The following is a 21,537-nucleotide window of genomic DNA, read 5'->3' on the forward strand; positions in this document are numbered from 1 at the left end:
TGTCTTTAAAAGATCACACAACAGGGGCTACAAAAATAACACAACAACCGCAATTATCTTAAAGTAAATTGTAACAAAATATTTCCATAAAATCTCTCCGCCACACATTAATGTTTGCATAGGTCTCAAATTAGCCGTTTTGAAAGAAACATGTTATAGAAAGATGTATATTCATTTCAAACTCTGTTATCTGTTAAAGAATACATGCTTTCAGACTGTCTTGTATTTCCTCAGTCATTTCACCTGAAGAGTGAAATTGTCCCCACCCCTTCACTGTCTTTCTTCTTGTCAATAACCAATCATTCTATCGATGGACAAGCTTTCAGCCAGGAACACGACCCAGAAGACACGGCAGAGGTGAAATGACCCAGGAAGTGGAAACAGATAACCCGAGAATAAGGCTTAGAAACTGCGATCTTCCTTTAATCTAAAGTAGTACCAGAGATGACAATCCATTTTTAAATGACAATCCATGTGTGCTATAACATGTTTCTTTTAAAACTGCACATTAGAAGCCTTTGTAGCAATTACTTTAAATACCATTAACTGCGCATGAATCAATAAACACACACTGAGTTTGGCTTGGTCACAAACCCCCAACACTGACAATATTCAGACCACCTGGAACTGAGATCCCAAAACTTCAATCCGAAGCACATGCCCACATTCCATACACACCACCACATTCCTTCTGGCATACTATTGTAATCATCCCCCTTCTCTTTCTCATTCATTAGCAATGGGCATCCCCTCCCCAAACTGACTGGAAGAGACAAGTCTGCACTGCCTGGCCTTTAACTCTTTAGCTGCTGCACTTTCTTGGAAATACAAAAAAGTTTTACAATCCATTTGACTGTGTTGTAGTATATTTCAAGAACTACAATCTTCATAAAAGTGACATTAAAGTATGGTAACTCATTCAGCTATTTACAGCAGAACTCCATTTGAACCCATCATTTTCAAGACAGAACTCATCAGGGCTACAACCACAGACCCGTGTGTGCCAGACAGGAGCCTCGCTATACTGCAGCCAAGCCTCAAAACACTCCAATACAGCTTTACCAGATACAACAACACTAGCACCAACCCTGGACTGACAAGTGGTACACAAACTGAATTCTTTACAAAGGTTCAATATAAAAAACTAAATGGCCTTACAGTCCAGGGGTGTCAAACTCCAGCCCTCGAGGGCCGCAGGGTCTTCTGGTTTTCATTCCAACTTGAGCTCTCAATTAACATAATTCATCTAATTATTTGTTCAATTTGACATATTTAATATTTTTCAAGGTCTTTTACAGTCGATGGTTTTAAAAATTCACTTGATTCAAGCTACACTACCTATGAAACATTTTGAAGCCTGAAGAGAAGTGTTAAATGTGTCCAATTAATCAAATAATTAGACCAATTAAGTAACTGAGAGCTCGGGTGGAAGGAAAACCAGAAGACACTGCGGCCCTCCAGGAGCTGAGTTTGACAGCCCTGACTTACACTGTACTGTGCCTGGTAATCTTTTGTCAATGAATATTCGATTGATGGTTAGAAACTCAATTTATAACTGTTGATTCTTAAAGCAAACAATGTAAAAAGCTTTCATTCTGAGTGGCTCTGGGTTGGGATGCTCCATTACTGAGTTCTCATTTAGCCTTTACCTGGCTTTGAGCTGCACAGGGCTGCTTTCATTGTATACACATTTAACTGTAACTTATACAAAAAGAATTTGTTTCAAATTACTGTTTTTAATTTGTTTCACTGTTTGACTTCTGCCAACCCCATTTACTTTCTCAGTCTATATAAATGCAGAGTAGGTGGAGCTGAAAGGTCACATCGTCACATGATTTGAATGAAATGAGGAAGGCTGTCCAGTTCCAGCACTAAATATTCTCCAAACAAGCTCAGGTAAAGGCAGATTTAGAGAACAAGAGCGGACTACTGGAGCTCCAGAACCCAGAGCACCATGTAACAAGCAATTGAAGTGAAAGCTACTCTGTGCTCCGTACCTGCAAGCGGGCCAGCCCCCATGGGCTCCACGCCCCCGAAGGGAGTGAGATCGGCCGTGCTGCTGCTGCAGGGCTGCGAGGCGCCGGCCGGGCTGCGCTGGGGGGTCTGTGTCTGGGGGTGGGGGTGCTTGGGGTAGTGGGAGCCACTGGTGCTGATGGTCCCATCCAGGCTGCGAGAGCGCTGGCCCGGGTCCTTGGGCTTACTCTTTGCTCCCCCCATCACAGGGCCTGAAACTTGACAACGCAAACAGTCAGTCTCACATTAACTTGGCACGCTTTGGTTTTGCCGCACTTTTTACCTTATTTCTGTTAAAGAAAATGGATTTCACCAATGAAATGATGGATTTAAAAAAAAAAGCTACAAGTATTATAAAAATAGACCAATACCTTTATCCACTGAAATATTCCTTTTTATACTTTCTTTTGTATGGTCAAAATACAAGTGTTTGAATATTTGGTTTTATACATTTCAAAGCTGCTTCAAAACAGCACTATCACGAGTTACACAAAACAACAACAATACCCTAATATTTGAGCACCAGCACTAGAATGGACTGGGATGTGCAGGCTGCTCCACAATATGGGCTACAATACATGTGGGCTACTTGGGTTAATGCATGTTTAATGTTGAGATAGGGAGAGTATGTATTCATAATACTAGAACTATAAAACACACTTCATTCAAGAACTATTTGGTGAACTGCAGCGAGTCATGCTGTGGTCTTGTATCCCAATACAAACTATACACACCTCTATTACAAAATATCATGTAACGAAAGTGTCATGATCCATCGATGCACAGTGAATTGTTACTCCCCTACTAGAACTAGCTAGTGTAAAAATGTCATTTGAAAATGAAAAAAAATGTTTTATACAGAACACCACGCATGTTTGTAATCCCTCCAACTTGCACAGTTCTAGAAGCTAAAAGATAATTGCTTGAGTTTCCCATTCCTCCCAGTGCAGACAGTAGAAAATTCCCAGTACGTGAAACACACACGCTTCCAGTATGGAGGGATGATCTGCCTGCGTGAAACACACATGCTTCCAGTAAGGAGGGATGATCTGCCTGATTTTTTTTTCTCTTGCCAAGACCACCACTTTATATATAATATACAATTCGAGGCTACAATTTAACAGAGAGAGTAGAAAACATCACCACAATTCAATTCTAGTTTTCACATAAAATGACTGTATTATATCCATACTTTGCAGATCAATAAGTATGATCTCAAATAACAGCATAAAACACTCCTGCATTCCAGACACAAACACCTTGTGACCAGGCTGGCTGGTGGGGACATCAGACCCACAAGAGAATGGACACAGACAGTCAGGACTGCAGGGTATGAAACAGCATAAAACACTCCTACATTCCAGACACAAACACCTTGTGACCAGGCTGGCTAGTGGTGACATCAGACCCACAAGAGAATGGACACAGACAGTCAGGACTGCAGGGTATGAAAGCGCTGCTTGCGCACGTTTAATAATCTGAAACAAAAACACATTGAAATTTGCCCCAATTGTAAATAGTAGCGTAGTCTGTTGAAAGGGTTAAGATGTGAATCTGTGTAGCGTAGCGGTTATGTAGTTGGAGTGAAAGTATGACTAGTTAAGGTTTGAACGAAGGTACTGTTTAAAGTCAATTTTAAAGTCAACTGGCTGAAAAGGAGGGTAAAACCCCACCAATATGCATGAGGGTCATTCCACGTCAGCTCAACCAAAAAAGGGACATTCCGTTGCCCGTCCGTCTCAGATTTTCCTAGAAAAATTTACCTGGAGGTTTTCAAACACAATGAGTTCAGAAATGATAGACATTTGACCTTACTATGGTCAACCTAAAAGAGAGAAAGGGACCTTGACCAGAAAAATCACCCTGGGTGCAATTCAGATGCTATATCATGTGTAGCACCTCAATCTACTCGTATTGAACAGGGCTTTTCAGAACAAAATACTAGCAGCACCCGACTCGCTTCTGGCAAATTGCAAGACGAGTAAGTGACGAGTTTTATTCTAACTTCAGCCTAACCTTTACCCTGTAGAGGATGTGGGTCCTAAAATGTAAGTATTGCTGTAAGAACCTTAGGAACCAGCCTTCCAAATTCTGTGAAAAACTTTTGGTTTCAAGTCCCCCCACTGCTCATTAACCCCCTTGAAATTAGAATTTTTGCTATTTGTATCAAGTTTAGGCTGTAATAACTTGTGTGGGGGGACTCCAAAAAATTACCCAAAGATATGTTTGGATAGATGTTGATGAGATCTACAAGCATCAAGCAAAATATGTTGGTATCCGAGGATTTTTGATTTTTGAAGTTGCATTTGTCATGCATTCAAGAGGCCCCTCACGCAAGGTACGCACTGAATAGGGAGACATGGAATATATAGTTCAGCACACATGGGTCACATCTGTGTTTCTGTCTGGATTAAAACTGGTAATCAGTGATAACTTATGGCAAATGTGGTTGTTTGATTTTCCAGGATGCCTTCTGCAAAACAATGGAAATTCAATGGCAAAAACTTAGTTAAAGTAACGTTAAGGTTTGGTTGCAAAAGTCCAAAGGGTTAGGAAATTGCAAGTTAAGGTAGCCGCGCAACCTTTACTCTGCACCCTGTGTATGTTTCCGGTCACACTTGACATCACATATGACATCAACGACATTGGCAATGACATCACTAAGCACATGACAAATTCTCCCTGAAGACTGGCCATACAGACACAGAAAATCAAACTATGAAGGTATGAAACAGAGACTAACAGAAGTAGATTGGAGTAAAACAGAGAAAACATCCACAGAAAAAGGGTGGCTGTTTTTTAAAAATGCAGTACTAGAGGCGCAAAACAATTACATCCCAAAAGTAGACAAATCTAAATCTAAAACAAAATGGCCAAAATGGTTTAATAGATCAATTAAAAAAAATATTCAGCGAAAAAAGGCACTTTACAGAGCGTTTAAAAGGGACCAAAAACAAAGTACACAGAAAGAGTACTTGGAACTGCAAACACAAGTCAAAAAGGAAGTTAGAAAGGCCAAGAGAGAGATAGAAATCAATATTGCTAAGGCGGCTAAAACCAATTCCAAAATGTTTTTCCAATATTATAACAGCAAGAGAACATTCAAATAGGAGGTTAAATGTCTAAGACACAAATGGCAAAATCATAGATGAAGAAAAAAAAATAGCAAATATATTAAATGATTACTTTTCACAGGTTTTTACAAAGGAGGACATGGACAATATGCCCCACATGTCGACCTGTTCCTATCCAATTTTAAATAACTTTAGCATAACAGAGGCAGAAGTGTTAAAGGGACAAGGAGCTCTTAAAATAAACAAATCCCCTGGGCCGGATTAGATCCTCCCAATAGTACTCAAAGAAATGAAAGAAGTTATTTACAAACCACTAACCAAGATCATGCAACATTCTCTTGACACAGGGTTTGTACAGACAGACTGGAAAATAGCAAACGTAATGCCGATCCACAAAAAGGGAGACAAAACCAAACCAGGTAACTACAGACCAAGAAGCCTGACTTCTATTATATGTAAACTGATGGAAACTATAATAAGATCTAAAATGGAAAATTACCTATATGGTAACAATATCCTGGGAGACAGTCAACATGATTTTAGGAAAGGGAGATCGTGTCTAACTAACCTACTTGACTTTTTTGAGGATGCAACATTGACAATGGATAATTGCAAAGCATACGACATGGTTAATTTAGATTTCCAGAAAGCTTTTGACAAAGTCCTGCATAAAAGATTAATTCTCAAACTGAACGCAGTAAGGATTCAAGGATATGCATGCACATGGATTAGGGAGTGGTTAACATGTAGAAAACAGAAGTACTGAGCTTAACAGAGGCAGAAGTGTTAAAGGGACTAGGAGCTCTTAAAATAAACAAATCCCTTGCAGGATTCGCTCTATAGCCTGGACGTTGCGAGTTCGAGTCCAGGCTATTCCACAGCCGACCGTGGACGGGAGCTCGCAGGGGGCGGCACTCAATTGGCCGAGCGTCGCCCCAGTGGGGAGGGAGGGTTAGGTCAGCCAGGGTGTCCTCGCCTCACCGCGCACCAGCGACCCCTGTAGTCTGGCCGGGCGCCTGTAAGCATGCCTGTAAGCTGCCCAGAGCTGCGTTGTCCTCCGACGCTGTAGCTCTTGGGCGGCTGCACGGTGAGTTCGCGTGTGTAAAGAAGCGGGCGGCTGACGGCACACGCTTCGGAGGACAGCGTGTGTTCATCTTCGCCCCTCCCGAGTCAGTGCAGGGGTGGTAGCGGTGAGCTGAGCATAATAAAATAATTGGGCATTTCAAATTGGGGAGAAAATAATAAAAACTAAATCGGCAACGACTAAATTTAAAAAAATAAATAAATAAATAAATAAATAAATAAATAAACATATCCCCTGGGCCCAATAGTACTCAAAGAAATGAAAGAAGTTATTTGCAAACCGCTAACCAAGATCATGCAACAGTCTCTTGACACAGGGGTTGTACCGACAGACTGGAAAATAGCAAAAGTAATATCGATCCACAAAAAGGGAGACAAAACCAAACCAGGTAACTACAGACCAATAAGCCTGACTTCATAATTGTAAAGCATACAACATGGTTTACTTAGATCTCCAGAAAGCTTTTGACAAAGTCCCGCATAAAAGATTAATTCTCAAACTGAACGCAGTAGGGATTCAAGGAAATGCATGCACATGGATTAGGGAGTGGTTAACAGCTACTGATTAGAGGAGAAACCTCAAAATGGAGCGAGGTAACCAGTGGTGTACCACAGGGATCAGTATTAGGTCCTCTGCTATTCCTAATCTACATTAATGATTTAGATTCTGGTATAGTAAGCAAACTTGTTAAATTTGCAGACGACACAAAAATAGGAGGTGTGGCAAACACTGCTGCAGCAGCAAAGGTCATTCAAAATGATCTAGACAGCATTCAGAACTGGGCAGACACATGGCAAATGACATTTAATAGAAAAAAGTGTAAAGCATTGCATGCAGGCAATAAAAATGTGCATTATAAATATCATATGGGAGATACTGAAATTTTAGAAGGGAACTATGAAAAAGACCTAGGAGTTTATGTTGACTCAGAAAAGTCTTCATCTAGACAATGTGGGAAAGCTATAAAAAAGGCCAACAAGATGCTCGGATATATTGTGAGAAGTGTTGAATTTAAATAAAGGGAAGTAATGTTAAAACTTTACAATGCATTAGTAAGACCTCACCTAGAATATTGTGTTCAGTTCTGGTCACCTCGTTACAAAAAGGATATTGCTGCTCTAGAAAGAGTGCAAAGAAGAGCAACCAGAATTATCCCGGGTTTAAAAGGCATGTCGTATGCAGACAGGCTAAAAGAATTGAATCTATTCAGTCTTGAACAAAGAAGACTACGCGGCGATCTGATTCAAACATTCAAAATCCTAAAATGTATAGACAATGTCAACCCAGGGGACTTCTTTGACCTGAAAAAAGAAACAAGGACCAGGGGTCACAAATGGAGATTAGATAAAGGGGCATTCAGAACAGAAATTAGGAGGCACTTTTTTACACAGAGAATTGTGAGGGTCTGGAACCAACTCCCCAGTAATGTTGTTGAAGCTGACACCCTGGGATCCTTCAAGAAGCTGCTTGATGAGATTCTGGGATCAATAAGCTACTAACAACCAAACGAGCGAGATGGGCTGAATGGCCTCCTCTAGTTTGTAAACTTTCTTATATTATTATTTATAAATATTCTTTTTGGTATTGAATACATTTTTCAGAGCACACAGCTACTCTCTAGACCCCCAAAAACTACAGCCTGCCACCTCTCTCCCCCCTCAATCATCTCAATCATCTCTCTCTCTCTCTATATATATATATATATACACAGACGTGCTCAAATTTGTTGGTACCCTTACAGCTCATTGAAATAATGCTTCATTCCTCCTGAAAAGTGATGAAATTAAAAGCTATTTTATCATGTATACTTGCATGCCTTTGGTATGTCATAGAATAAAGCAAAGAAGCTGTGAAAAGAGATGAATTATTGCTTATTCTAAAGATATTCTAAAATGGCCTGGACACATTTGTTGGTACCCCTTAGAAAAGATAATAAATAATTGGATTATAGTGATATTTCAAACTAATTAGTTTCTTTAATTAGTATCACACATGTCTCCAATCTTGTAATCAGTCATTCAGCCTATTTAAATGGAGAAAAGTAGTCACTGTGCTGTTTGGTATCATTATGTGCACCACACTGAACATGGACCAGAGAAAGCAAAGGAGAGAGTTGTCTGAGGAGATCAGAAAAAAAATAATAGACAAGCATGGTAAAGGTAAAGGCTACAAGACCATCTCCAAGCAGCTTGATGTTCCTATGACAACAGTTGCAGATATTATTAAGAAGTTTAAGGTCCATGGAACTGTAGCCAACCTCCCTGGGTGCGGCTGCAAGAGGAAAATCGACCCCAGATTGAACAGAAGGATAGTGCGAATGGTAGAAAAAGAACCAAGGATAACTGCCAAAGAGATACAAGCTGAACTCCAAGGTGAAGGTATGTCAGTTTCTGATCGCACCATCCGTCGCTTTTTGAGCGAAAGTGGGCTCCATGGAAGAAGACCCAGGAGGACTCCACATTTGAAAGAAAAACGTAAAAAAGACAGACAGGAATTTGCTAAAATGCATATTGACAAGCCATAATCCTTCTGGGAGAATGTCCTTTGGACAGATGAGTCAAAACTGGCGTCAGCTCTATGTTCACAGATGAAAAAATGAAGCTTTCAAAGAAAAGAACACCATACCTACTGATGTAACTTAAAAAAAAGGATGGTGAGTAAGTAGATTCAAGAAACTGCACAGAGTCCTTTTCTTCAGTCAGTTGTTAGGTTTATTGAAATATGCAGGGAGTCTGGTCCCAGGTACAGGACACAGAATACTCGTTCTTACAATTGTTGCATGACATTAAATACCCTTCTGCATAGGTGTCTCTCTCCTCCTCTTTCTCTGACACTTAACCAATAGAAAAGGTACAACTCATTATCCTATTACCATATATTTCATTCAGTGTGAGTGTGTGTGTGTGTGTGTGAGTGTGTGTGTGTGTGTGATCTAGTGTGAAGATCTCTGAACTCAGTGCAGTCTTCAGACCCTAGTGCCACAAAGGTCCATACATCTGGTTTTTGTCACCTTCCTTGTTCCTATCTCTCCGATTTGCCTAAGACCCTTTGATCCCAGTGGCACTATCTCTTTGGATCTCTCTGAAGTCTTAGAGCCTGGTCTCTTCTTTTGGTCCCCTTGAAAACTAGCTTTATGACCCCCTCATAAACCAGCTGTATTTTCTAAGCAAAAACCTGTTTAACTAGTTTTATACCCCAGTGGACTCCCGAAGGGCAAACTTCTTTCATGTCAGGGCTGGAGATCAAAGGACTTGTTTGTACAGCCGTGTGCTGCTGGCCAGCCATTTGCTTTGACACAAAATAATCTTAACTTCTCTACCATATTGCAGCCTTCATCTATCACAGCAGTGCTTGCATTTTTGGAACTAACAGTTTTTTCTATCCAATGTTAAATCACTTTTCAGAAAAATAACATGAATACAGCCGTCATTCCTCATGCGTAGCAAACTGCTATTCAATACTTGTTCCATGTTTTCCAACACCTACAGTGAAACATGGAGGAGGCTCGGTTATGTTTTGGGGCTGCTTTGCTGCGCCTGGCACAGGGTGCCTTGAATCTGTGCAGGGCACAATGAAATCTCAAGACTATTAAGGCATTCTGGAGCGAAACATACTGCCCAGTGTCAGAAAGCTCTGTCTCAGTCGCAGGTCATGGGTCCTCCAACAGGATAATGACCCAAAACACACAGCTAAAAGCACCCTGGATAAGAACAAAACTTTGGACTATTCTGAAGTGGCCTTCTATGAGTCCTGATCTGAATCCTATCGAACATCTATGGAAAGAGCTGAAACTTGCAGTCTGGAGAAGGCACCCATCAAACCTGAGACAGCTGGAGCAGTTTGCTCAGGAAGAGTGGGCCAAACTACCTGTTAACAGGTGCAGAAGTCTCATTGAGAGCTACAGAAAACGTTTGATTGCAGTGATTGCCTCTAAAGGTTGTGCAACAAAATATTAGGTTAGTGGTCCCATCATTTTTGTCCATGCCATTTTCATTTGTTTTATTATTTACAATATTATGTTGAATAAAAAATCAAAAGCAAAGTCTGATTTCTATTAAATATGGAATAAACAATGGTGGATGCCAATTACTTTTGTCAGTTTCAAGTTATTTCAGAGAAAATTGTGCATTCTAGGGGTACCAACAAATTTGAGCATGTCTGTATATTTTTTTTTTCTCCACCTAGCCTCTCCCCTGGACTATCTCAAGACCCAAATATATAAAAAATAAAAATATACTCTGGTCCCCTTCTTTCAGGTAATACATTGCACAATATTGAATTCATACATGCAATGATATCAAAAATCAGAGCGCTAACATATATGCAAAATACAAAACAATACAAAACCTAATCTAGCACTCCCCCAAATACTTGAAAGTATTGAACCAGCTATATTAGCGTCCCTGTGAATGTGTGCACGCGCTCCTCAAGATGGCGGCGCCCTGCAACCCATCCACCGGCAAAAAAATCAATCCCGATTAAAAACTAAAACAGTAAGTCCTAAAACTATACAGCGTTTCTAGAGCCTTATCATAGGGAAACATTATCAAGAGTTTGAAATAATGAATAAAATGTTTACAGCAGCCTGTGTTATTGCCATGAATATGTGCACCTATTCCTGGCCATAACCAGCCACAGCCACCACTGAACCTCAAAACAACATACATTTCTTACTTCTTTCTCCACCTCATCTTGAAAACACCCGTTTCAAGTCAGTCTAAAATATTTTAATTTTTAACCCATGATGGTTACACTTGCAATATGTATTCATGTAATATTACTTTAACAATTCGTTATTAGCGATACACAAAATATAAAGTAATATCCTTTAGTCAGGGATAAGATATACGTGATGGAGCACAAGTGATGCTCAGCATTCTCTCCATCACACCCTCCTCATCTTCCCCCTCCTCTGATCTCTGTATCTCCATTCCTCTGGAATCTACCACACTCTCCCTACTCTGCAGCCAAGAACCCTGGACCTCTGCCTCTCCTACTCCCAGCACATCTCCACTCTAGCACGCACCTACCGATTCTTCCTGAGCAACATATGAAGAATCCGATCCTTCCTCACCAACTACTCCACGCAACTCCTCATCCAGGCCCTGGTACTCTCCCGCCTAGACTACTGCAACTCCCTCCTGGCCGGCCTCCCTGCGTCCGCCACCCGTCCGCTCCAGCTCATCCAGAACTCCGCTGCTCTCCTAGTGTTCTCTCTGCCTCGCTTCTCCCACGCAACTCCACTGCTCCGCTTACTCCACCGGCTCCTGATCAATGCTCGCATCCAGTTCAAGACTCTTGTACTCGCCTACCGATGCCTTGACCAGACTGCACCCAGCTACCTCCAGACCCTCATCTCTCCCTACACCCCCACCCGACCTCCCTGCTCCACCTGCACTAGAAGACTGGCTGTACCTCCTCTACACTCCCCTGCCTGCAGAGCCTGCTCCTTCTCCACACTCGCCCTGCAGTGATGGAACGACCTTCCTGTGGATGTCAGGACTGCCCAGTCCCTGACCACCGGCGCCTCCTCAAGACACACCTCTTCAAACACCTGTAAAACTCAACTCTTCCCTTCTGAACAATATAGCACTCTGCCCTTAATGCACTTTAACTTGCACTTATCTGCTCCCTATTTTACTGTATTTAATCCTGCACTTAACCCAATCTGTAGTATTTTGTACTTCACTCGCACTTGTATCTAACCCTGATGTAACTATCAACACTGTTACCTGCTCTTGAACTGCCCCGATATCAAATCGTCCTGTGTTTTGTATTTGCTCTTATTAGGACTTAAGTCATTGTATTTTATATCTTGCTCTTAATGTTACTGTAATTCTTGATATGTATTTTTTGTATACAACTGTAAGTGGCCCTGGGTAAGGGCCTCTGCTAAGAAATAAATAATAATAAATAATAATAATAATAATGCAGGATCTCCAAGAAACTTATTTTACAGTCAAAGTGATTGGGTGCGTTTGATATGTATCTGAATATTAGAGTACTAGCAGTGTAGTTTGACACTTTTTAAATGGTCTGTCTACTTGACAAAGAAGTTCCATCCTTAGCAGAGCTGATGAGAATTCGCACAAGTCCTGTTGCGCACAGGGGATGATTGGCTGTTATCTGACACGTTCTAATTTGGGATGCAGGGATTTTCACAAGAACAAATTAAATGAATAGCCCGTCGTGCAGTCTTAATTGGGACAGGACAGGGGGTACATTTAACAGGAATGCTTTTGCTTTGGCATGCAGGCCGGGTTTGGTTTGGGAGCTCCCGGTGAGAACCAAGGCTTTCCAGAACATTCCTCATCTCACGCAGCACTGCAGACGCTAGGACCCAACCTGCCAGCTTTGTGAGAGCTAGTGCAGACACCGAGCTGCTCTCACAGAGTGAAAGTGGATGTGAGAAGTGAAATCCACTTCCTAACAACTGCTGGAGAAGTGAAATCTCAACATGGCTTTGTGACATCATCACAGCAGGCGCCTTGTCATAGTGTAACAGGAACTGAGAGATACCTGGCATGCTGTGCTTTGTGGAGTTTATTAAGCACTGTGGATTGGAAAGCTCCTGTACTAAAGCACTTTATATAATAGGACACAGCCCAGGTCACTTATATCCCCAGCTACAGGCATCCGTGAATGACAAAGCAGATCACCTGTGTAAAAACACAAGTTTGTCATACACGGATGGACTGATGCCTTCATACTCCAAGACTCTGATAATCTCAGTTTGAAAGAAAGTCCAAAACAACTTTCTTCACTTCTCTAGATACTTAAAGTGTAATAGAAGGTTAGCCAGACTCCATATCCCTTTCGGACACGTTATTATTTTTAGAAATTGAAAGTTTCACAGTTCAAAGGGCATAATAATAGGAGCATGCTATAGACTGCCAAATTCAGACGCTGAGCAAAATAATCTGTTGTACAATGACATTCGAAATGCGTGTAGAAAAGCAGAAGCCATACTAATGGGGGATTTCAACGTCCCCCGTATAAAATGGGAGAACCCGGTGGGGAGCATGATGGACGAAATTGAAATGGTGGAAATGACACATGACTGCTTCCTAACGCAATTTGTCAAGGCACCGACTACAGGGGAGGCATGCCTTGACTTAGTCCTTTCAAATAATGAAGGCAGAATAACTAAAACAGAGGTCAGAGAGCCATTGGCAAACTCAGACCACAACATGGTCTCATTTGAAGTATTTTTTAACCCTTTGCAGTCCATTTATTAAGTGCGCGTCAGGCGCATCAGGTCCAAGTTATTTTCACACACGCAGTTAATTTTAGATGCGCTGTTTTAAAAGTATTTTTTTTCCCACAGTCAAACGGGTTTAAAAGGCCCTGCATATCAACAAAGCACTCACTAGGGATCTCCAGCCCCGCCCCACCCTTTCGTTCGCTATCGCTTTCACATATGCTAATAAATAAATAATAATAATAATAATAATAGTCGTACATACCGATCAATCATCTCCTGATCACTCGTTTTATCACCAAACTCCTCAATAATGCAATCAAAGTCATTATTTTATTACTATAACATCTCAAAAAAGCTCTGCAAATGTCCGTGATAGTCTCTGTGCGCTGATGCAGTATCAGCCAGCTTGTTTCCTTATGACAGGCCATATGGGATGCCAGGGGCAGGTATGACTATTCATGAGATACGCCTTTTTTATCGGCTTGTCTTGGCTCCTGTTGCTCCCACTTAGTCATTGAATGGTTTTCTCGACTTTTTCCGGTGAAAAAACGACTAGAAAGCCGTTTTTTGAGTTTTTTTGATGATGTCGGACAGGGTCCGACAATGGACAGGATAGGAATAATTGCAATGTCGGACCAGGTCCGACAATGGACCGCAAAGGGTTAAACCCCAAAAGTAATGACTAAAGCTAAGGTTTACAATTTTAGAAAAGCAAACTATGAAGGTATGAAACACAGACTAACAGAAGTAGATTGGAGTAAAACAGCGAAAACATCCACATAAAAAGGATGGCTGTTTTCTAAACATGTAGTACTAGAGGCGCAAAACAATTACATCCCAAAAGTAGACAAATCTAAATCTAAAATAAAATGGCCAAAATGGTTTAATAGATCAATTAAAAAAAATATTCAGCGAAAAAAGGCACTTCACAGAGTATTTAAAAGGGACCAAAAACAAAAGTACACAGAAAGAGTACTTGGAACTGCAAACACAAGTCAAAAAGGAAGATAGAAAGGCCAAGAGAGAGACAGAAATCAATATTGCTAAGGGGGCTAAAACCAATTCCAAAATGTTTTTCTAATAATATAACAGCAAGAGAACATTCAAAGAAGAGGTTAAATATCTAAGAGACACAAATGGCAAAATCATAGATGAAGGAAAAAAATAGCAAATATATTAAATGATTACTTTTCACAGGTTTTTACAAAAGGAGGACACAGACAACATGCCCCACATGTCGACCTGTTCCTATCCAATTTTAAATAACTTTAGCATAACTGAGGCAGAAGTGTTAAAGGGACTAGGAGCTCTTAAAATAAACAAATCCCCGATGAGATCCTCCCAATAGTACTGAGAAAGAAATGAAAGAAGTTATTTACAAACCACTAACCAAGATCATGCAACAGTCTCTTGACACAGGGGTTGTACCGACAGACTGGAAAATTGCAAACGTAATACCGATCCACAAAAAGGGAGACAAAACTGAACCAGGTAACTACAGACCAATAAGCCTGACTTCTATTATATGGAAACTATAATAAGATCCAAAATGGAAAATTACCTATATGGTAACAATATCCTGGGAGACAGTCAGCATGGTTCTAATCTACTTGACTTTTTTGAGGATGCAACATTGAAAATGGATAATTGCAAAGCATACGACATGGTTTATTTAGATTTCCAGAAAGCTTTTGACAAAGTCCTGCATAAAAGATTAATTCTCAAACTGAACGCAGTAGGGATTCAAGGAAATGCATGCACGTGGATTAAGGCGTGGTTAACATCTAGAAAACAGAAAGTACTGATTAGAGGAGAAACCTCAAAATGGAGCGAGGTAACCAGTGGTGTACCACAGGGATCAGTATTAGGTTCTCTGCTATTCCTGTTGCAGCAGCAAAGGTCATTCAAAATTATCTAGACAGCATTCAGAACTGGGTGGACACATGGCAAATTAAATTTAATAGAGAAAAGTGTAAAGTATTACATGCAGGCAATAAAAATGTGCATTATAAATATCATATGGGAGATAGTGAAATTGAACAAGGGAACTATGAAAAAGGAGTTTATGTTGACTCAGAAATGTCTTCATCTAGACTATGTGGGGAAGCTATAAAAAAAGGCCAACAAGATGCTCGGATATATTGTGAGAAGTGTTGAATTTAAATAAAGGGAAGTAATGTTAAAACTTTACAATGCATTAGTAAGATGTCACCTAGAATATTGTGTTCAGTTCTGGTCACCTCGTTACAAAAAGGATATTGCTGCTCTAGAAAGAGTGCAAAGAAGAGCAACCAGAATTACCCCGGGTTTAAAAGGCATGTCATATGCAGACAGGCTAAAAGAATTGAATCTATTCAGTCTTGAACAAAGAAGACTACGCGGCGATCTTATTCAAACATTCAAAATCCTAAAAGGTATAGACAATGTCGACCCAGGGGACTTCTTTGACCCGAAAAAAGAAACAAGGACCAGGGGTCACAAATGGAGATTAGATAAAAGGGCATTCAGAACAGAAAACAGGAGGCACTTTATTACACAGAGAATTGTGAGGGTCTGGAACCAACTCCCCAGTAATGTTGTTGAAGCTGACACCCTGGGATCCTTCAAGAAGCTGCTTGATGAGATTCTGGGATCAATAAGCTACTAACAATCAAACGAGCAAGATGGGCTGAATGGCCTCCTCTCGTTTGTAAACTTTCTTATTTTCTTATGTGAAATCTATGGAGTTCGACAAGATGCCTTACTAAACTTTAAAAAACAAAATGTGATGCATTATAAAATAGATACATAGATAGGAAACTCAACATGGTGCAATTCTACAACAGAGAGGATACTCAACATGGTGCAATTCTACAACTCAGAGAGGAAACTCAACATGGTGCAATTCTACAACACAGAGAGGAAACTCAACATGGTGCAATTCTACAACTCAGAGAGAAGGCCATTCGGCCCATCTTGCTTGTTTGGTTGTTAGTAGCTTATTGATCCCAGAATCTCATCAAGCAGCTTCTTGAAGGATCCCAGGGTGTCAGCTTCAAAAACATTACTGGGGAGTTGGTTCCAGACCCTCACAATTCTCTGTGTAAAAAAGTGCCTCCTATTTTCAGTTCTGAATGCCCCTTTATCTAATCTCCATTTGTGACCCCTGGTCCTTGTTTCTTTTTTCAGGTCGAAAAAGTCTCCTGGGTCGACATTTACTCATGATTAGAGCAAATGAAATACCACACAGAGGTCTGCCAGCCCCTTGCACTATGTCCCCTGGAAGGTTCTGCATTCTCAGAAAGAAAAATTAATAAACAGCTTTGAGCTCAGCAATGGGGTGCATAACCTCCTACTGCTGTAGGTATAGCAGGAGCATGTCTTTGAAGGTTTGTGTACCAGAAACCTTGAACACTTACTGTACAGCTGAAACTACCGCCCGGAATGAAAAGAAAAAAAAAAAAAGAAAAAATAACACCACAATAACCGTTTAGTTTCATTTGGTTATAAATGAAATCATTTATAAGATTTAACATTTCTTCTCTCAGATTAGATTTCACAACGTGTTTGTTCCAGCCAGTGTTTCTTGTTTGTTTTCTACATTCATTCCTCTCAGAAAAGCTGCTCTTCAAAACAGGGCCAAAGTGGTGGGATGTAATCCTCAGTTCCCACGCCGAGCGGAACTCCAAAACAGGGGCTTCATTAAGTGATTGAACCCTTTCTGCTGTATCTGCCATCCATACAGTAAATCTCTTTTAGAGCTGGAACAAAGGGTCTCAGTAAGAAACAAGCTGATGACTCTTGGGGACATGCGCGTCATTAGATACTACATGCTGTCTGGGAAGGGAAAAAAAAACTTCCTGAGATAGTCAACTGACAAAGCTCAGAATTCACCACATTTTCCCAGGGCCTTGTGAAGATAACTGAATATCTACTTTACCACATTAAGGTCTTGATGTCTGGAGATGCTGTCTTGACTGGACTGGGCTGGGCTGGGTTCTGTTATTTTCTTGTTAGTTTATGCTGATGTCTGGAGATGCTGTCGTGACTGGGCTGGGCTTGGCTGGGATGTGTTCTGTTATTTTCTTGTTAGTTTATGTTGATGTCTGGAGATGCTGTCGTGACTGGGCTGGGCTGGGATGGGTTCTGTAATTTACTTGTTAGTTTATGTTGATGTCTGGAGATGCTGTCGTGACTGGGCTGGGTTCTGTAATTTACTTGTTAGTTTATGCTGATGTCTGGAGATGCTGTCGTGACTGGGCTGGGATGGGCTGGGTTCTGTAATTTACTTGTTAGTTTATGTTGATGTCTGGAGATGCTGTCGTGACTGGGCTGGGCTGGGTTCTGTTATTTTCTTGTTAGTTTATGCTGATGTCTAGAGATGCTGTCGTGACTGGGCTGGGCTGGGCTGGGATGGGTTCTGTTATTTTCTTGTTAGTTTATGCTGATGTCTGGAGATGCTGTCGTGACTGGGCTGGGCTGGGTAGGGTTGTTATTTTCTTGTTAGTTTATGTTGATGTCTGGAGATGCTGTCGTGACTGGGCTGGGCTGGGCTGGGTTCTGTTATTTTCTTGTTAGTTTATGCTGATGTCTGGAGATGCTGTCGTGACTGGGCTGGGCTGGGCTGGGATGGGTTCTGTTATTTTCTTGTTAGTTTATGCTGATGTCTGGAGATGCTGTCGTGACTGGGCTGGGCTGGGTAGGGTTGTTATTTTCTTGTTACAGTCTATGTTTTATTCTCTATCATTTTATGGTGAAGTGTTACCATGAGCTCCACCCACTCTGCAGGGGTGTAACGACACACTAAAGTCAAACGATAACCAGCGCAATATGCATGTCATGATGCGACACTGTGTATCACAATGCACGTGATGGTCCTTATGAGCCACTTGAATGATGCATAATAAGATCAAATGATTGATGGACTACTTTGTTAAAAGACAAATGAAATGAGATAGGGAGAGCATGTATTCATACCAAGTATAAACACACTTCCTGTTCACTCAAGAAGCACTACAATGAGGGAGGCGGAGGGATGCCAGTGAATCAAATGCAATAGAGGGCTCGGTTAACAGTCTATTTATTATTTCCCTGATATACCTAATGTGTGTCAGGGGCAGTCCTTCCTCACCAACCAGAGTTTTAAACTTCATGTTAAATGTCTAGAATTTTTTTATATTTTACATTTAACCAGAAGATATGCAGGTCAGAAATGTAGGTCAGCTGTAGTGTTTAGGCAGTAGGATGTGTGCAGTGCAAGGTTATTTATTCAATATTCATCTTTTCTACAGAGTTGTCCGGGTATCACTCTGCAACATCACAGCAGCCACAACACTGAGCTGCTGTAAGCAAGCATGAATCTCAGGTATCTGCTTTACAATGAGATTCCCCCTTTAGACTCCCATGTACAGTATGATTCATTTCCCTCTGCTGCTCTGGTTGTGTAGCTGAGAAACGGGTCAGTGAGTCAGCCCGCTCAATACAGAGCCCCAGGCCAGTCTGCATTGTGTCAGCCAGATCGCTGCACACCCCCAACGAGACTAGGAAACAGTGACATGGATCTCAACCCAGAACACAAACACACTCCATGGATCTGAAAAAACAAGCGTTCATCACCACAGATGAAATTCCATTAGCACGAAGTACCTCACTGAGGTTGTGTTCTCTCTTATCGTGGTTGCACTGCGCGTTCTCTCTTATCGTGGTTGCACTGCGCGTGTTCTCTCTTATCGTGGTTGCACTGCGCGTGTTCTCTCTTATCGTGGTTGCACTGCGCGTGTTCTCTCTTATCGTGGTTGCACTGCGCGTGTTCTCTCTTATCGTGGTTGCACTGCGTGTGTTCTCTCTTATCGTGGTTGTATTGCGTGTGTTCTCTGTTGAGTGTATTTATACAAACTATAAAACACACTTCATTTATTAAGGAACTACTACAACAAGTTATGTTGTGCATTTGGCCTTGTATCACAAAAACAAACAATACAGACCTCTATCCCCCATGAGTGCACTTCACATGTTTCCATATATCTTGAAAACATTATTTAGCATACGTTATTAGTAGTATTAGATACTGGGGATGCATGGGGGGGGGTCTGTCTGCCCTTTTGTTTGTCCATAGTAGGTCACACTTGCTTTTTTGCATGTTTCTTGAATCCCCCTGGGATGGAACTTGATTGTAATATTTAGCATCCTTTTTGGGAGGATCAGATTGTGGGGATTTTTTAGCAACTTGAAAGTGTAATGGATCCTCTTTCAATGGGTAATGAAATTTGGTAGCGCATTACATTGTGAAAAAACAACTAAAGTACTGTAAGCTGCATTTTATAAGTCCATTACAACTATGATACGTGATGATGTCACCACACGGAATGTGACAAATACAGACGACACTGAGTTACCTGAGAAATGCCTAAACACCCTGCGGAATCCAGGATACCAAGCTTAAAGCCCAACTCGTAGACAGAATGAATTCTAGAGCAACATGTTTCTATAAAGTGTGATGCCACTGCTCTCCCAGACCACCCTTCACGGGTTCATTTCATTCAATAGCTGCTGGCCCAGCAGCTTCAGCACAAAGGAGGACTGCAACTGAACTGCCAGGGAGAGAGCAGCACCAGTCCAAGCTCTTCATTTTACTCTGAAGAGACGTCACTGTCTGGTTCCTGCCTCAACAATCCAACACCATTCCTGTGCAATTATACATCTGAGAGCAATCCACTCCAAACAAACAGAACTAACTAGGTGTATGTGTGTGACTCCGGGGAGCCAGCCCCTTAGCAGTGTGTTTGAAAGCTGTCTTGTAACAGCCTGTGCACACGTAGCAATCTGCAGCAGCTTCTATTGCACACCAATATTTAAAATGAACCATTAGCTAAGAAAATAATTCAATACTGTAAATCTGTCTCAAGAACAAAACCTACAAAACGAGGAGGCCATTTCTTTCCTTGTTTCCTTTCCTCATTTCACCTCAGCAGTGTTTTGTGGGTCTTGTTGTTACTGGTTGAAAGCATGTCGGTCGAATTCTTCAAAGGGGAGGAGTGTCCTTCAATGAGAGGAGTGGCAAACACTGCTGCAGCAGCAAAGGTCATTCAAAATTATATAGACAGCATTCAGAACTGGGCAGACGCAGGCAACAAAAATGTGCATTATAAATACCATATGGGAGATACTGAAATTGTAACAGGAATCTATGAAAAAGACCTAGGAGTTTATGTTGACTCAGAAATGTCTTCATCTAAACAATGTGAGTCCCGGTATTCAATACTGAAGTGCCTGTCTGTGCAGGTTCATACTGACTCCATCCATGTTAACATGGAGAGTGAATTACAAATACATTCAGAATACAAGCAGTCCTCTGAACCATGTCAGCCACATACTGACACAGCATCGTCCCCTTAAGCTGAGCTCATGAAGGATCTTAGCAATTTCAGTATTGTATTCTCCATCGATCACAACCTAGGTACCAACAGAGGGACGGGATGGAAAGACTGCCTCCACTGGATATAATGAATTTCCTCCAATACTGAATTGTGATTTTATCTGAGCCTGTTGAATTCTAGTTATGAGTACTTCCTGATTCACTCACCTTTCAACTCTGCTGTCCCAGCCATTTGCATGCTATTACTGAGGGGGCAGCAGCGTTCTGAGGTCGCCAAGTGGGAATAACGAACACAAAAAATCAAACGGCACTTGAAGCCGCAGTACTGCCCCTTTATTATTTATTTCTTAGCAGACGCCCTTATCCAGGGCGACTTACAATTGCTACAAGATATCACATTATTTTTACATACAATTACCCATTTATACAGTTGGGTTTTTACTGGAGAAATCTAGGTAAAGTACCTTGCTCAAGGGTACAGCAGCAGTGTCCCCCACCTGGGACTGAACCCACGACCCTCCAGTCAAGAGTCCAGAGCCCTAACCACTACTCCACACTGCTGCCCTTTAATGCTGTAGGTGTGTGTGTACAGTGCTGGAGTATTTCAATTCATTTCTATGTAAAGTACAATCACAACTGTAAATTATTACTGTTGAGTATCGGCCCTGTTTGGTTTGTATGGCTTGATAATTGTTTTTATTTTTTTAAAGTTGCCACTGCAGTGGAGGGGGCGTGTTTATCTGCACAGTGGAGGGGGCGTGTTTATCTTTATGAACGAGAAGAGGCCATTTGGCCTGTCTACAGCAGT

At 41.3% G+C, this 21,537-nt stretch overlaps 1 protein-coding gene across 5 annotated transcripts in view; it reads right to left on the reverse strand.

The window, feature by feature from the left end:
• The window catches only part of LOC117431239 (proto-oncogene tyrosine-protein kinase Src-like), an 86,382-nt gene that overhangs the window by 42,986 nt on the left and 21,859 nt on the right, over positions 1 to 21,537 (reverse strand). For 4 of the 5 annotated variants that reach the window (XM_034052028.3, XM_034052011.3, XM_034052019.3 and 1 more), the window contains exon 2: positions 1,998 to 2,231. In XM_034052028.3, coding sequence (XP_033907919.1) covers positions 1,998 to 2,217 — 220 coding nt within the window. In that variant the 5' untranslated portion in view covers positions 2,218 to 2,231. The remainder of the gene's footprint in view (positions 1 to 1,997; positions 2,232 to 21,537) is intronic. The other variant, XM_034051999.3, reaches the window with a different exon arrangement.

The sequence above is a fragment of the Acipenser ruthenus genome, chromosome 29 (assembly GCF_902713425.1).
Source record: "Acipenser ruthenus chromosome 29, fAciRut3.2 maternal haplotype, whole genome shotgun sequence".
NCBI classification, from domain to species: Eukaryota; Metazoa; Chordata; class Actinopteri; order Acipenseriformes; family Acipenseridae; genus Acipenser; species Acipenser ruthenus.